We start from the raw sequence: 17,896 nt of genomic DNA, 5'->3' as shown, positions 1-17,896 counted from the left end.
TACCCGAATTCCTGATTTATTATTATTTATAATGAATAATGTATGAATAAATATAAATAGGCCTACATGCAAAAAAAAGTTTTTTTAAATTAAATTAAAACAGATTTACAATTAGGCTATAAAAAGTACAAATACAAAATCGAGATAAAAATACAGGTAATACAAATTTAAACCTATAAAAAAATGGTTTACAATTTCACAATAGCAGAATAACAACGGCATCATAATTGTCAATTACAATTACCATTAGGATATGTTACTGGATATAACAGGTAAGTCTTGGAGTTCAGGAGGGGGGAAGGTCTAGGGGTCTTTCTAAGGGTTGATCTAAGCAGTTTCGGTAGTGGGGTAGCTGTAGTCAATTAGGGGTCTATCTAAAGTGGTTGAGCTAAGCGGTTTCGGTAGGGGTAGAATATTCATTATATTTCCCCCCGATAATTAGCATATCGTGATTGTAACGGTCATACCACTCAGATAAGGTTATCAAGACTAAAGTTTAGGGCATTAGCATGTCACATCACATCAAGAGTAAACTTCCACAACTCCGGAAAGACAGCAATTAAAGATAAGGGAAGCGGTACAGCATTTATCATTTACAAATATTCTTTTACAAGTTGTATGGGTAAGTCACCACAATGACCAGACTTCTTCGACTTCAGCTTTTTTTTTGTGCGGAGCCGAGTGTAAATACGCAGAGCATTGCGCAGTTATGTCAGAGCGCTGTCGGCTCCACCAATGCGCAGTTAATGACGTCGATTGTCGACACAGATGATTTACAGGAATTGCCCGGCTTTTGAACTTGCACTGTTTCCTTTGTAATCATATCGTTTATCATAGAACATTTTCTAATCGGAATCGGTATTGTCGTGATGCATTGAATATCTTAATTGCATCAAGTAGTCGACGAACCCTAACATAGCTCCAATACGAGCAACAACAGGACATTTTCATTTTAAATTCGTGACATATGTTTTCTAAATATTGCACTTCATTCAAAATAAAAAGCAAATGGTCTGGTCGAATGGGGTCCAATTATTTCGTCGTTAAATTATTGCACTTCATTCAATAACAGTAGTTTAAGTCATGAAAGAGTTAAACGAAGCAATTTTAAACGCCCCCTACTTTATTTCGACCTACAAACAACATAATCTAAACTAGAAAAAGAATTATAAGTTGCGTGTACTGTCGTCAAAACATCTTCTGTTTTCCTTGAATCAATTAGCTTCAGTCACATTATTACGAAGGAAATTAGTATAAAGTAATTACCTATTTACCAGTAATGAAGATACTTAATTACTCTCATAATTAATTATACTCCAGATTTCTTTTGTTGTAATTATCAAGGTGTTAAACCTACCATGTGTCTTGTAAACAACATAATGACGTCACTTTCCCATTATTTGGTATAAATTAAGACTTAATTTAAGATTTAGCCAGTCGTTAAATTTATACATTTACTAAACCATCTAAGACCACAATAACATACTGTCTTACTATCATCATGAGTCTTAAGTGTAGACTTAGTCGAAGTAATGTGATCGACTTAGCAGAACTAGATGATTTGCATTCTAAGGTACGTTAAAAGAATAACAGTTAAATACATTTAGTGTAGGCCTATATGAAATTGTTAAGTTGTCTTTGTCATTGTTTTTTTTTTTGTGAATCTTGGACTTTTGTCGTTTTTGTCATCACAACTATGAAAAAATAAATCGTAATTTTATTGATAAGAACCTTGTAACAATTGTAAATAAGAGTGTGAACTTGTTGTAAATGTTTATGATATTTTTAAGTCATTAAAATAATTTCATTATTTTTTATGTAGAAAAATGTGCCAGCAGTAAACATACGAAAGTCGCGGTTAATGCGGCGACTGTCTTCAAAGTCTTCTTTTGACACCTTTACAACAAGTCCAATTGTATTTTCATTAAAGAGAGAAATGGACGAACTTCTAAATGTATTAAAAACCTTTAAAGTAAGTATATTGCACACATTTTACCTTACCGTCTCATGGGATGGAGTTGGGTAGCCGAGTGGTTAGGACACTTGGCTGTCATACAGAGAGATACCCGAATTCAATTCCCGACAACTCGCAGTCCACTCAACTGTAAATGAGTACCTGGTTGAAAATACTAGGGAGGATAAGGTGGCGTGGAAAGGAACTACCACATCATGCTGAGGCTTAATGAGTTCATTACCCTATGTTCAGAATGAACACGGGGCTCACCTTTACTTTACATTACATAAGAGTTGTGTGGATCAACTGTTGTTTTAAAAACTGCATGGAAAGAACGAAATGAAACCTTAAGGAATATTATTACATGACACAACTTTTTATTAATATTTCTCCTTACTTACAATTTCATAACTTGTTAACTATTGTTTTATGTGTATGTTGTTAAACCACTTGTATGTAAAGAATTATGCCTTTGCTGCAAAAGAGAAAACAATAAATTATTATTATTATTATTATTAGTGGCTTTTCTTAGATGTACACGGAAGAAGAATAAATTATAGGCCTAAACCAAGAAAAAATATAGATTATGTTTTTTGTTAATGTTTTATTTGTAGGATAATGATGTAAACATAACTCACATCGAGTCACGTCGTTCAGAAACTAAAACTAACGTCGAAATTTACGTGGATTGTGAGGGTAAAAAGGGACGACTAAGAGAGGCAGTAAAGGAACTCCAGCATATTGTTGGAACAGTTCAGCTACCAGAGATTATTGAGGATTCCATAGAAGGTATGATCAATAATTATTTTGATAGATCTCAAAGATTATTAGGAATAGAAGGCAGATTGTTCTGAAGATGAAGAGGAGGAAAATAATTCTGATGCTAAATATTATTATACATATGAACCAAGCTTTAAGATTCAAGTTTCAAGAAATTTTATTGGTCCGCTTAAAATGGAAATTCATTTTGCTTGGCATAATTAAAACAATAACAGACAATGAAACTAAACGAATATATATATATATATATATATATATATATATATATATATAAATCAATGATGTTGCGTAGCACTGTGTAAATTATATATAAATCATACTGTAAATTATAGAAACAGTGCTCATATTCGGAACATGATCTCATAATCGCGTCGAGCATAGCTCATTGGCGAAAGTTCCGTATTTTTTAGTTGTATGAAAAAATGTCTCTGGCGGGATTCGAACCTGCAACCTCTCGCTTACAGGGCGAGTATCATACCACTAGACCACAGAGCCATGTATGGTATTATCACAGATTTTTCACCCACCAGATACATTCTCTCATACAACAAACGCCCTCACAATCAGTGGAGGCTTAACAAGTCAGAATAAATTCCAACTTTAATTCGCAACGGTTTTTTAAATAATATTGTGTATATGTAAATCAATGATGTTGCGTAGCACTGTGTAAATTATATATAAATCATACTGTAAATTATAGAAACAGTGCTCATATTCGGAACATGATCTCATAATCGCGTCGAGCATAGCTCATTGGCGAAAGTTCCGTATTTTTTAGTTGTATGAAAAAATGTCTCTGGCGGGATTCGAACCTGCAACCTCTCGCTTACAGGGCGAGTATCATACCACTAGACCACAGAGCCATGTATGGTATTATCACAGATTTTTCACCCACCAGATACATTCTCTCATACAACAAACGCCCTCACAATCAGTGGAGGCTTAACAAGTCAGAATAAATTCCAACTTTAATTCGCAACGGTTTTTTAAATAATATTGTGTATATGTAAATCAATGATGTTGCGTAGCACTGTGTAAATTATATATAAATCATACTGTATGATTTATATATAATTTACACAGTGCTACGCAACATCATTGATTTACATATACACAATATTATTTAAAAAACCGTTGCGAATTAAAGTTGGAATTTATTCTGACTTGTTAAGCCTCCACTGATTGTGAGGGCGTTTGTTGTATGAGAGAATGTATCTGGTGGGTGAAAAATCTGTGATAATACCATACATGGCTCTGTGGTCTAGTGGTATGATACTCGCCCTGTAAGCGAGAGGTTGCAGGTTCGAATCCCGCCAGAGACATTTTTTCATACAACTAAAAAATACGGAACTTTCGCCAATGAGCTATGCTCGACGCGATTATGAGATCATGTTCCGAATATGAGCACTGTTTCTATAATTTACAGTATGATTTATATATAATTTACACAGTGCTACGCAACATCATTGATTTACATATACACAATATTATTTAAAAAACCGTTGCGAATTAAAGTTGGAATTTATTCTGACTTGTTAAGCCTCCACTGATTGTGAGGGCGTTTGTTGTATGAGAGAATGTATCTGGTGGGTGAAAAATCTGTGATAATACCATACATGGCTCTGTGGTCTAGTGGTATGATACTCGCCCTGTAAGCGAGAGGTTGCAGGTTCGAATCCCGCCAGAGACATTTTTTCATACAACTAAAAAATACGGAACTTTCGCCAATGAGCTATGCTCGACGCGATTATGAGATCATGTTCCGAATATGAGCACTGTTTCTATAATTTACAGTATGATTTATATATATATATATATATATATATCAACTTGCACAAACGCTATAGGCCAATGATAAGATACGGTTAATAGGCCAATATTAAAATACTGTTAAAACGATTAAAATTCAAAACAAAATTTACAGTATAGAGTTGTCGTCGAACTTTAAAATTATACATGAATGCTATTTATAACAAACAACTTCCTAGTTCTACATAGATTTTAATGGTCGTAGTCTAATGCCAGATTTATTAAAATTGTAACATGTAATGTAACGGCTTTGGTCTTTCATAAAATAGAGATAGCCTCAACTTAAGAATTGACGAATAGGACAGTTTATGGGATGTTGACGTAATAACTATAAATAAAGTGTCCTTACGATTATCAGTTTTTAAACATCAATATAATATATATTCAATGTAAAAAATGTGGGTATACGTTATTCATCACATGGAATTTTATAGCCAATATGTTATCAAGCTAAGCTTTGTATCTCGTGTCTTACTAACTACAATGTTTATAATCATTTTTATTTTAATTCCATGTTTGCATCTTTACATTCAATTAATTACTATATTTTCAGGGAGAGGGAGGAGGGGAGAAAGATAAGTTAATGATATGAGATGCTTCTAAAACTGATTTTAAGTGAATATACTCATAGTATTGCGTAAGAAATTTGGGACATAACAAGGCCATACACATGGCTGCAGTCGCGTGCTCAAATTTGAGTTAGTGTTTACCGACCGACCGACCGACCAACCGACCGACATAGTGAGCTGTAGAGTCGCGTTGCATGCACGCCACTAAAAATGATAAAAACACAATCGATCTTTTTCCAATGAATACTAAAAGTGAACACACTTTAGAACGTCTATTATTGGCATATAATGACCGAAGAGGTACACCTATCTGAAACACCATTCTTGGACTGACAAGGATGGGTACAAGTCATTAATATTGCCTCATTTCTAAGTTTATAATATTATATATAAACATTTTCTGCTCAGTATACTGAAATGGTACCCGCATTAAAACACAATTAGAAATGATTATACTAATTATTGCCTAACCCTAACCCTTCTCTATTTTAACTCTCATGACGATACTTTTTATTGTAAAATTATAATTATATTAACTAATTATTAACAAAGTATTAACTAAGTACAGAATGATTTAGATTAATAAGCACATTGCTGCATGACTATTTGAACTCAATTTCTTTTTGACTTGACGTTTTTTATAAGGTAAAAGGCCACCCTCTGTTCATTTAATAGAATAAAAAAGTTTTATTTGAGCAAATATAAACATTTATGCGACTACCGGTAGCCAAAATACCATAATATGATTCCAGTAATTACCGTCCTATATCAGTGCTACCGATTTTGAACACCTTACAATCGAACATACAATTATTTACAGAATTTCAGTTAACAAATTAACTTTCAAGAGAGGTAGTTTCATTGACCTCTCGAAGGCCTTTGTTACAATTGACAATTCACGATATTTTATTATTAATATTGAATCCGTGGCCTCGTATATGTATTTATTTAAGCTACCTCTCCAACCGTAAGCAATACAATAAATCTAAACGCACACTTTCAGATTTTTCTTTGTGGGGTCCTTCACGGTTCTCTGCTTGGGCCTCTCTTTAAAAATACCACTAAATACATTGTGTACCTGAACCGCAATTAGAAACAACAGGTTACTGAAGTCTAAAACAAAATATCCAAACGTTCTGGTATCATCTTTCATCTCAAAAACATACTCCGCATCCTTTACTGTTCATTAATTCCCCTTCCCTTACTTCACTTACATTAATATTATTTAGGGTAATACAAACCCTTCCTACATAGATAAATGTTCCTCCCAGTGGAGAGGCACTGCCAACCCCCCCCCCCCCCCCCCCGGACGACTCCCGCCCCCGCTGGCGCCACCACTGGTTCCTCCCTATCCCATTTTAATATTTTATTTTCATCCTTTTGTCTGCTATACAAATTCAGGATATAAACCATTTTCAACAATATTTTTCTTTTTTCTTGGTCGAACTCGCTCCTTCCATCTCAATTTGATGATTTATTTAGTTTCAATCATAATTTCCCTAATCACAAAACTCGGAGCGCTAACGTATTCCTTATTGCAAAACTTCTTCTTTTAAGCATTAGTAGTCAGTTCACTGGTCCAAACTCTGGGATAACGTGTCTATAAAAAGTTCTTAGTAAAGGAAGAGATTTCCTTAAGAAACGATACCTTTTATAAAGTTATGTGTTCATTTATATCAGTTTTTATATAGGCCTATTGTAATTAAAAGTCTTCATTACAGTTTTTTTTTCCTGTTCCCGGTTTCCGTATTGTCCTGTTTTCTTTTTCAGTTTTACGGACTGCCTCTCACAATATTTGCTTTTTTTAGTTTGCCCTCTTAGTTGAATCAAATTAGTGTAATTTACTATTATGAACTTTTAAGTTAAAAAGGAGAAATAGATGTTAATTTTGAATTTGAATTTGATTTGAAAATTTAAAAAAACAGCCATCTTGATAAAATACTTGTGTAATATTAGACAGCTACGGTTCTGAAAAACATGCTTTATCCATATAGATTATAAGTACCACTCTAGGAAGTGTTATTAAATTTCAAATAAAATGACTATAAATCCATTCACTCAGTGGTATTTATTTAATTCGACAACAAGATATATGATAATGCAGCCTGAAGACTGAAATTCGAAATATAGGCCTATTACAATTATTTAGTTAAAAAACTTTGTTTTAAATATAATAATAATAATGGTAGATTTATATAGCGCAAATAAACGATGTCTCTATGCGCTCGACAATAAAGAGAAAGAGTGGAAAACAAAAGGAAGAGAACAAAATAACAAAAACACCAAGCTAGCACCCACACCGGAATATGGGGATACACCATCACCGCTAAATGGGGATCAGTTTGTAAGTTAGGGTTAAGTCTTGATCTTTTCAGGGATCCGGTGCCTCATAATTTAGTCAGAAAACAAGAAGGTGAACAAAAGCAAATATAAAAATAAAAAGGATTAGGGTTATAATATTATAATATTTCAACTTAAAAAATTCCGTCTTATTCGCATTCCATTCGCCATTATATGAAACTGAATCTTAACCTAGACCTAAAGCTTTTCAGAACTCTGTGCATTGGACTGGATAGATTGAATACCGGACTCAATTAGTCAACACAAAAAGTACGCACCTTTGAGTTTTATTATCTGTTTTTTTCATATTTAAATTTGAATGAACTTTCAAACTATTATCAAGTAATAAGGGGTACCCGGATTAAGCTACTTCAATCATTTGCAGACTTTTGGCCGTAACAGTTTAAAATGGCAACAACAAACAAGTTCGAAATATTAAATATCGAGAAGGCTACTGATGGTGTTAATGATGTTGTTAAAGGATCAAGAATTCAGACTGTTACTGATACTATGAAGTTCACCAAAACCCCTCCTGGGTCTAGTAAGGATGTACAACCTAAACTAGACGGGGTGATCATAGAAGATATTGTGGCCCAAGCAGTTGCAGCTCTCCAGCCAATATTGACAACAGTAATTGTTGCTGCTGTTGGCGCTTCGACTAAAGAAGAACAACTCACGAAATTAGAATCTAGCGAAAGTAGAATAGAAAATGGTTTGCCAGAGTTTGACGATGAGAATACTAATGGGATAGTTGAGGACCGTACGCATGGCGCTGAAGTAAAACATGAAGACATCAGCGTAAGTCACAGCCTTCCAGCTCCATTTCAGGGTAAGAAAAATCCTTGTTAAATGTGTGTGAAAGGTGAAATCAAAACTAACATCATGAAAAATAAAAATAAGCTGAAGCAACTAAAGTATAAGAGGCGTGTTCGCTGATGATTCAACAACTCTGCTGGCGAAACCCGTCAAAACATTGATAATAAACGATCATGCTAAAAATAACCATTAACACAATTTGTCAATTTTATATATCTTAATATTTATTTTGTTTTACTTTTATGTGTTTGAGGTGTGGCATGGAGAGCCCTCGTGGCAATCCTCAGGTCTAATGTTGTTGTTTGTTTTTAAAAACCTTCAATGACTTGATTAAAGTGATAACATGTAAGCCATCGTATTTGCATTCCTAGTCGCGGTGTTCAGTCAACGTGGTCATTTTATCTTTGGACATATCTGTCCAAAGAAAACAAAACCGCTCTCCTGTTGAATATTTCGAATATATCTTAAATACTGATTACCAAACTCTTTATTAGTTTTTCCTTCCAGACGTTGCATTATTGAGTGGAATCCACTCAATAATTCAACGTCTCATCAGATTTACTGCTTCATTACTGGAAACCATATTTACAAACAACCCAACTTATAACGGCACATTTTCAACATTTCTTATTTTGAAAACTCCTGCCGTCATTCATCATCATCATCATCATTAGTATCATTCAACTTTATTCACATATACAATATGCATACATTACAATTGAAAAAAGGAGCCAAAAAACACCTTTTGATAAAGTTTGACTCATGTCACAATAATAAATTGGGTTACCTTTTATGTACTGTATATGGAGAAATCTGAAAAAAAGTTTAATAATAATAATAATATAAATATAAAAAAATCATAAAAACATTAACAGACAGGATAATGAAAAAAACATTTCAAAAGCATACAGGCAAAAGAGAAAAACCTACAATAAAAAACCTACTTAAACTTGGTAAAATAACCTCAATATTTAAATCAGGTGAAAAATAAATTTCAATTTCAATTTTTTGGAACGCATTATAATATACGACAAAATACTTCATCTCTCAGTTAAACGACTCTCAATGCGAGTATTAACTAACAAACAAACGTACTGTACAATAAAATAGTAAAAAGTAAAATAGAAAATGCAATTTGAACCGCTAGTCAAGCAGAAATGACAGCGACTTTTTGTTATAAATTTGAAAGTCCTTTTGAAATAATAAGTTTTACTTTTTTATTGACCTTTCAGGGGTAATGGCACTATTGAACACAAATTCTCCTATTCAAATTAAACAAGGCCAACAGCCATTAAGTCGCGTGCTACAATGCATAGTGATACCGGACCGACAGACAGACCGACAGACAGACCGACCGACCGACATAGTGAACTATAGAGTCGCGTCCACGCGACTAAAAACTATGGCATTGTTCGTAGAGTTGCCTTTGGCGTATTATTGGCGACAGTGCGTTCTCTGTCCATGGTCCGAAACTTTGGAACAGTATCTCTTTGGATATTCGACAGGCTCCTAATTTCTCGTCTTTTTAAGAAACAACTCAAAACTTATTTGTTCCATAAGTAGCATATTTATTTACTTATTTTGATGTATGTTTTTTCTGGTAATTCTCTGTAATTTATAAATAGGCCTAATAATTTAAAAGTTACCTCTCAAACAGATCACATGTACATATATAACATCACATTCCCAACTTGTTATTTACATTTATACACAGATGATAATACAGCCATTTATTTTAACAACGATGGTCAGACACCTGTTTTTAAGTTATTTCTTGTTATTTTTGTGTATTTTATGCGATTAACATGATGCCAGTATGTGTATTTTATATGTTTCATTTAGATGAAGAGGTTTTGACAGATCAATATTTCTCTTCAGTTTAATTTGATGATACACGCAAACAATTTTAGAAATCAATTAAATTATTAACATATGCAATAACAATTTTAAGTTTTAAACAGTCATAAGTTTGTAATCAATGGCAATGGTAATCTTGAATTTGAAGATGATCGCATTTTGTAAATGGTTTTTTTTTCTGCACATCTGGATTATTTTTCTTAAGGGAGCTAGAAAAAAAAACGTGATGTACTTAGAAATGCGGCAATAGAAATGAAACCTACCAATTAAGTATTATACAAGTAGGCCTAAAAGTATTCTCATAGCTATTTTTATATATCAATTATTGTTAATCATTGTTCAATAAAAACAAATGTGGGTATATAATTCATCATGCTTTTTATAGATACAATATGTTTCTGAACTAAGTAGTTGTGATTTGTAACTCGTGTCTGTACCAACAAACAACAATGTTTAACAACGATGGTAACTTGATTTCTGTTGGTATTTTCAGAGCGAACGCACTATACAACTTTTGCAATGCTAAACAGGCGCTCAGTCAGCATGAAACATTGCATGTTTTAATGAGAGGGGGAGCGTTTCTAGTTGTTTGCTATATTTTGTTTATTTATTTTCTTGAAACATATATATTATAAAGCAAGCCAAGTGGAGAATAAATTCCTCTCAGTGATGATGAAGAAACAAGAAGGCGAATTGTATAACTGTTTACTGTTATTTGTTGTTGTAGATCCCTTAGAAAATGCGCCTTGGTTTCCTCAAACGATTGCTGAATTAGACAACACAGCAAACATGGTGTTGATGTATGGAACCGATTTCGATGGGGACCATCCGGTAAGTCATTCAATGCTTATTTTGTTTACCCGGTAAGCCATTCAATAGTTGTTTTATTTACCCGGTAAATCATTCAATGGTTGTTCATTTACCCGGTATAAGTCATTCAATAGCTGTTTTATTTACCCTGTATAAGTCATTCAATAGTTGTTTTATTTACCTGGTAAGTCATTCAATAGTTGTTTTATTTACCGGGTAAGTCATTTAATAACTGAACTATTTACCCGGTAAGTCATTCAATAGTTGTTCTATTTACCCGCTAAGCCATTCAATAGCCGGTTATATTTCTTTACATAGCTTAACTTTCTATGTTATATTGCACTGTAGGGATTCAAGGACAATGAATACCAAGAAAGAAGAAGGTTATTTGCCGATATTGCTTATAACTACAGACAGTAAGAAAACACATAATCCAATAATTATAAGTATATTGTTAATAGTAGTTATACAAGTGGCCAAGCGGTTAAGACAGTGGAACCGTAATACCTTGCCATATTAACATCGGCAAGGGTTCGAGCATAACTCGCTCCGTGGTTCTGGTTGTAGAACGAGTCTTCACGGATAAGGACACATCTTTCGAGACGAGTAGGGGGTTACCTCGGTGTACTAGTATACACACAGCCACTGTCACACACAGACACTTATCATAACTGATCAAGAGAACCCCTTGATTAGGGTCACCCTCTATAAATAAGGTGAAATAAAATATAGAACAAAGTTGAATGTCTTCCAAATAAAAAAATGGAGAAAAAAATTATTTACATTCTTTAAAAGCTGAATTAGATAGAATATAGTTCTTACTTAGTGGTTTACAAATGTCTAAAATCCGGTCTAAATGCCATGAATACAGTGTCAACTGTAAATATTGTAAAATGTTTATTAATCAATATTTTAATATTAATATAATGTGTTTTTTTTAGTGGACAGACAATTCCAAGGATTGAATACACGAAAGAAGAAATAGAAACATGGTACGTAAAACTAAAATGAGAAAGAAAAATCAAACATTCCCAAAAATCAACTTAAATACCGGTAATATTAATGCTCATCTTTACCGTATTTTTTATATTGATCAAACAAGTTTAATCAATCACTTTATTCACATGAATCATACATATATAAACAATGATTTGAAAATTCTTTGAAAAAGAAAAGTAACATTTCAAAATTGAAAATAAAATATAAAAGTATGAAATGAAACATGTGAAGGGACAGTACATGAGAGAATAGCTTTAAGCGTACAGGCCATACTAATAGTAAGAAACAATTATACTAATAGGTATATAAACGATAACAAGTTATTGAAAAAGGAATAATAATTATCACAATCATAGCATACAGCAATTGAAACCACTAGATGATCTTATTGTATTTAAGACTGATAGCATTGATACCAAAAACAATGAAACAAATAGATGATATAAAAAAAGAGGTAATTATTCTCGCTGATTGAGTAGTAAATACTGACAAAAAAAAGCATGAACAATACAGGTCAAGTTAGGTACCATTAGTTAATTAGTTAATTATCTTTCATGTTATCACATAAAATCATATTATTTATCACATTTTTGTTAATTTAAAGATTTCTAATGACTTGTTATATTATTTTAAAGGGGCCGTGTGTTTTCAGAACTGGAATCTCTTTATCCAACACATGCTTGTCAGGAGTTCCTTCACAACTTCAAAGAACTTTGCGAGGGAGATATATACAAGTAAGCTACGTGTAGGGACAATAGCTTAGTATATTTTGCAAAGGAAATACAATAAGGTTAAATATAACTTAGTATATTTTGCGATGTAGATACAAGTAAGCTACGTATAGATTAGGAACAATAATAGTTTATAGTATACCGTACTTTGCGAGGGCCTTAGGCCTATACCGTAGGGATAAGTAAGTATAAGTATAGCTTATTATACTTTGCGAGGGAGATAATGACTATAGTAACGTGTTAATACTTTAGTGTATTTTTTTCTATCTTTCTTCAACAAACATAAAACAAAATGATCTACACATGATCAATTCCAGACCCATATGTTTGGAATTTTATTGCCCATTGAGAAATATGAATCTTAAAGTATACTCTCGCATAAAGATAATATAATTTCTAGTCAACTCCATATTACATTCTATTCGTCTTTCAGGATAGATAGCATACCACAGCTTGAAGATGTTTCGCAATTTCTAAAAGGTAGATAGATAATTAATTGTTTTCAGAAAGTATAATATAAATATTTAAACTATAGAATGAACAACATGTAACCGAAAGTGTAAGCATCTTCTAAATATATAAATTTAATAGTGCTTTTCAATAAAATGTAGAACAATGTTTATTGTTATCTCATCTATTGTACCAACTACTTGAAGATTTTAGATATTAGGGGCGACGCCCAAACTACGTCATGTTAATTAATTGTGCGCATGCGAAGATATTGGGACTTGCTTCCTCGCTCGACGCGGTTGTGATGGTTTCTAGGTCAAGGCGACGCCCAACAACACATCAATTGACCTGACCTAGGTTGGCATTCACAAATTGAAAGACGAGTTATAATTTTTTTTAATTCATTAATCTCTGTCTTGTGTAGAACAAAGTGGATTTCAACTGCGACCTGTTGCTGGTTATTTGTCGCCACGTAATTTCTTAGCGGGTTTAGCATTCCGTGTTTTTCACTGTACCCAGTACGTACGTCATCGGTCAAGTCCATTATATACACCGGAACCGTAAGTAATTCTACAAATTAACAGCATATTTTGACAATTCAGGCCTACTCCTGTATGCGATAATGCTTTGTTTGTGCGAATGCTTACCCAATTTAAAAATATTCACCCGCTGCGCTGATGGTGAGTGACCGTGAAGTCTTATGCCAAGTTTTAGGTGCAAAAGTGCAGTAGCTCCGGAAATAGGTCTGTATTTTGTTTTCAGAATAATGCATTGTGGGAATATTATAGAAACGTTTAAAACGTGTTATCAACATTATTTTCTAGTGACTGTTGTCATGAACTCCTTGGTCACGTGCCGATGTTGGCGAACAAATCATTCGCAAGTTTTTCACAGGTTTGTTGAATTGAATGATGTTTGAATATAAATCAAGATACATCATCTACATTTCTATCTATTCGATTTATTTCCATTAATTGATATTTTCAAAAGTTTCTTATCATGAATTTTCTATTAAATAAAATTTCTTTTGAACAACCAAAAATAGTATAAGCGAACTTACAGTACGTTTCGAAACCTATCAGGTTTCATTCTCAACAGGCGTTTCATCGTCTAGCGTTGTTAATTCCATGACGACGATGAGTTGGTATAGCGCCACCAATAGGTCCAAAAGGACATGCCCCCTTCTCTCCTTCTTCAATAGTTGAATTTTCTATTTTAGTGTTCTCATATCTTAATACATTTGTTTACTGTTAATTGTTTTGATCCTCTTTCAATCTAGGAAATTGGTTTGGCATCTTTGGGAGCATCAGAGGCTGAGATTAAGAAATTAGCAACGGTATGTATTTGACATTTTTTAGTTATTAATAATAAAACCACAACATGGCGTTTGGTGCGCGTGTTAAAATGCTGACATTAAATTGTACGCGTCAAGTATATTATGTTCATGTTGTCACGTCACTAACGAAATAGACACTGGTCTATGGAACGCAGGTAGTGCAACTTTCGGCGTTCCATACATGAGTATGATGAATGTGCTAATATTGTTGTTTTAGGTTAGTCTATTAACGATACGAAATGTTGGTTCAATTTCAGTTGTATTTCTTTACGGTTGAATTCGGACTGTGCAAGCAAAACGGAAAAACGCGCGTATATGGAGCAGGTTTGCTGTCCTCTATAGGCGAACTTAAGGTATATTACATCAACAATTATTATCAATAAATATATATTAGACAAATAAATGCTTGTAATGGTCATGAAACTTACTGTGTCTGGCGTAACAACAATGCGATATTAACTTGCGATTCTTCCATAAGGCCCTAAAAAGATATTTTAAAACAATTTTTAGTTTTTAAATGGATTGTCATTTTAAAAATTATTCATGAATGTAGTTAAATATTTCAAATCTACGGATGTGGAGGGGACATTGAATAATTAAGGCAGTAATTTCTGAAGAAACTTGCAAAAATTGTAATTGGAAAAAATATACTATCGCAACATTACTATCTTTGAAAACAATTTTGTGAAAATTGAAGGATTATTATTTTTTTTTTTTTGGCATTCAGCATGCCCTTACGCCTGAAGCCGAGGTATCAGGGTTCGATATGGCGCTGATAATGAAGCAAGAATGCCGGATAACTACATACCAAGACTGCTACTTCATCTCTCAGTCATTTCAGCAAGCTACCTCTGATATTAGGTGAGTTATCCACAATTACACATATAGCCAGTATTAAGGCCAATATATAAAGACGAGCGGTAAGCGTCCCACGTATAATCTATCCTGAGCGGAAACCGCCCATTGTGTTTAAATGCTCATAAGGAATAACATAGATTCTATATGTTTATTTCCGTTACCGCTCGTCTGTGGAAATTGGCATTTACATACATTTTCAGAAGATATATCTGATGAAATATATATAAATAAAATTGCCGAATTAAAGTAATTTTTATTTAAATTGCATTAGTTCAACAAGTAGGAGTGAATTTTTGTAGATTGTGGTTACATAAATCGGTTTAATTATTACATGTACCGTACACTTTGTTTATTTCGAGAAGAACAAGGATTTCTTCTCCTTGGTGTATTGTGTACCTGTCTTCCTACCATTTAGCTTCTTTAATCTGTAGTTTATTTCGAGGCTTTTCGATGTTTGTCTGAAATACAAGCTCAAGTAGTTTACGTATGAAACGCCATATGTGCCAAAATATTTATCTTTTTACTAATATTAAGTCAAAACTCCGTCTGGAACCCAGAATAGATGGGAGTGTGCGTCTAAGATTAAATTTTAACTGATAAGCGTTTATTTTCTTTTTTTCAGAAAGTACGCCTGTACTATACAAAGACCATTTACTGTTCGATATGATCCTTACACACAGAGTATAGACGTACTGACGAATGCTTTACAAGTTGCTAGCTTTATCGATGACTTAAAGGATGATCTACATGCTTTGTGTAAATCTCTTAAGAAATTTGAAAAACGAAGCCATGGCGAAAATATTTAACAAAATATGGCAACAAAGTAATTCTAAATTACGCGCATGATTGAGTCGAAAATTATTAACAAAAGTACACATTTAGAAGATCTTTGTGTGATCTATTGATATTATACGAAATCTTTATTATATATTTATTATTTATATAGATATAATTATATATTTATCTTTGACTGCTACTAGTTTAACGTATTAACCACCAACATAGCAACCAATAACACTAACCCATCAACAATTAATTTATTTACAACTTACTAACGTCACAAACTACGTTTACCATTTTCGTAACAAAGTTTAACCGTTAATCAATCGTAGAATGTTAACATATTTCTGTAATTTCTTAGTGGAAAAATTATTGAATGTTAGAAATCTTTGTTTGTTTACTCTTGTTTGTCAGTTATCCCAAACGTTTTAGATAAAAACTTGACGCTTCTCTAAAGACCGGTCGCCATATATGCACATATATAGCAATAAAACGATTTTTTTTCAAAAAATGACCAAAATATCCACTTTTTCAAATTCAATTATTATGCCATAATATTGCTATATATGTGCATATATTGCGTTATAATCATCTTATAGAGTATTTGTACCCAGTTATGTCGAAAAAGAAAAAGGTCGAAAATTGGTCATTTTTCGAAAAAATTCCTGAACTATAGTTCAGGGATTTTTTCAAAAAATGGCCAAAATATCCACTTTTTCAAATTCAATTATTATACCATAATATTGCTATATATGTGCATATATTGCGTTATAATCATCTTATAGAGTATTTGTACCCGGTTATGTCGAAAAAGAAAAAGGTCGAAAATTGGTCATTTTTCGAAAAAATTCCTGAACTATAGTTCAGGGATTTTTTCAAAAAATGGCCAAAATATCCACTTTTTCAAATTCAATTATTATACCATAATATTGCTATATATGTGCATATATTGCGTTATAATCATCTTATAGAGTGTTTATAACCAGTTATTTTGAAAAAGAAAAAAGTCGAAATTTTGTCATTTTTCGAAAACATTCCTGAACTATAGTTCAGGGATTTTTTCAAAAAATGGCCAAAATATCCACTTTTTCAAATTCAATTATTATACCATAATATTGCTATATATGTGCATAGATTGCGTTATAATCATCTTATAGAGTATTTGTACTTAGTTATGTCGAAAAAGAAAAAGGTCGAAATTTGATCATTTTTCGAAAAAATTCCTGAACTATAGTTCAGGGATTTTTTCAAAAAATGGCCAAAATATCCACTTTTTCAAATTCAATTATTATACCATAATATTGCTATATATGTGCATAGATTGCGTTATAATCATCTTATAGAGTATTTGTACCCAGTTATGTCGAAAAAGAAAAAGGTCGAAATTTTGTAATTTTTCGAAAAAATTCCTGAACTATAGTTCAGGGATTTTTTCAAAAAATGGCCAAAATATCCACTTTTTCAAATTCAATTATTATACCATAATATTGCTATATATGTGCATAGATTGCGTTATAATCATCTTATAGAGTATTTGTACCCAGTTATGTCGGAAAAAAAAAGGTCGAAATATGATCATTTTTCGAAAAAATTCCTGAACTATAGTTCAGGGATTTTTTCAAAAAATGGCCAAAATATCCACTTTTTCAAATTCAATTATTATACCATAATATTGCTATATATGTGCATAGATTGCGTTATAATCATCTTATAGAGTATTTGTACCCAGTTATGTCGAAAAAGAAAAAGGTCGAAATTTGATCATTTTTCGAAAAAATTCCTGAACTATAGTTCAGAGATTTTTTCA

The 17,896-nt window shown here is 32.6% G+C and overlaps 1 protein-coding gene across 2 annotated transcripts; it reads left to right on the top strand.

Annotated features, from left to right (window-relative positions):
* The first annotated feature begins 2,705 nt into the window (after window positions 1–2,705).
* LOC144858878 (tryptophan 5-hydroxylase 1-like) lies at window positions 2,706–16,361 on the top strand. Of its 2 annotated transcripts, none has more exons than XM_078715027.1 (12): window positions 2,706–2,743; window positions 10,853–10,956; window positions 11,284–11,351; window positions 11,877–11,927; window positions 12,570–12,668; window positions 13,099–13,145; window positions 13,540–13,675; window positions 13,940–14,009; window positions 14,395–14,451; window positions 14,709–14,804; window positions 15,179–15,312; window positions 15,932–16,361. In XM_078715027.1, exons 2-12 carry the CDS (start codon window positions 10,915–10,917, stop codon window positions 16,113–16,115), a joined length of 984 nt encoding a protein of 327 aa, XP_078571153.1. In that variant the 5' UTR covers window positions 2,706–2,743; window positions 10,853–10,914; the 3' UTR covers window positions 16,116–16,361. The 2 variants fall into 2 exon arrangements, with proteins under 2 accessions (XP_078571153.1, XP_078571145.1); XM_078715019.1 differs by lacking the exon at window positions 2,706–2,743 and adding an exon at window positions 10,524–10,590.
* The last annotated feature ends 1,535 nt before the right edge of the window (window positions 16,362–17,896 follow it).

The sequence above is a fragment of the Antedon bifida genome, chromosome 1 (genome assembly GCF_963402885.1).
Source record: "Antedon bifida chromosome 1, ecAntBifi1.1, whole genome shotgun sequence".
NCBI classification, from domain to species: Eukaryota; Metazoa; Echinodermata; class Crinoidea; order Comatulida; family Antedonidae; genus Antedon; species Antedon bifida.
The sequence above is the reverse complement of the archived record's forward strand: the minus strand, read 5'-3'. Positions and strand labels throughout refer to the sequence as shown.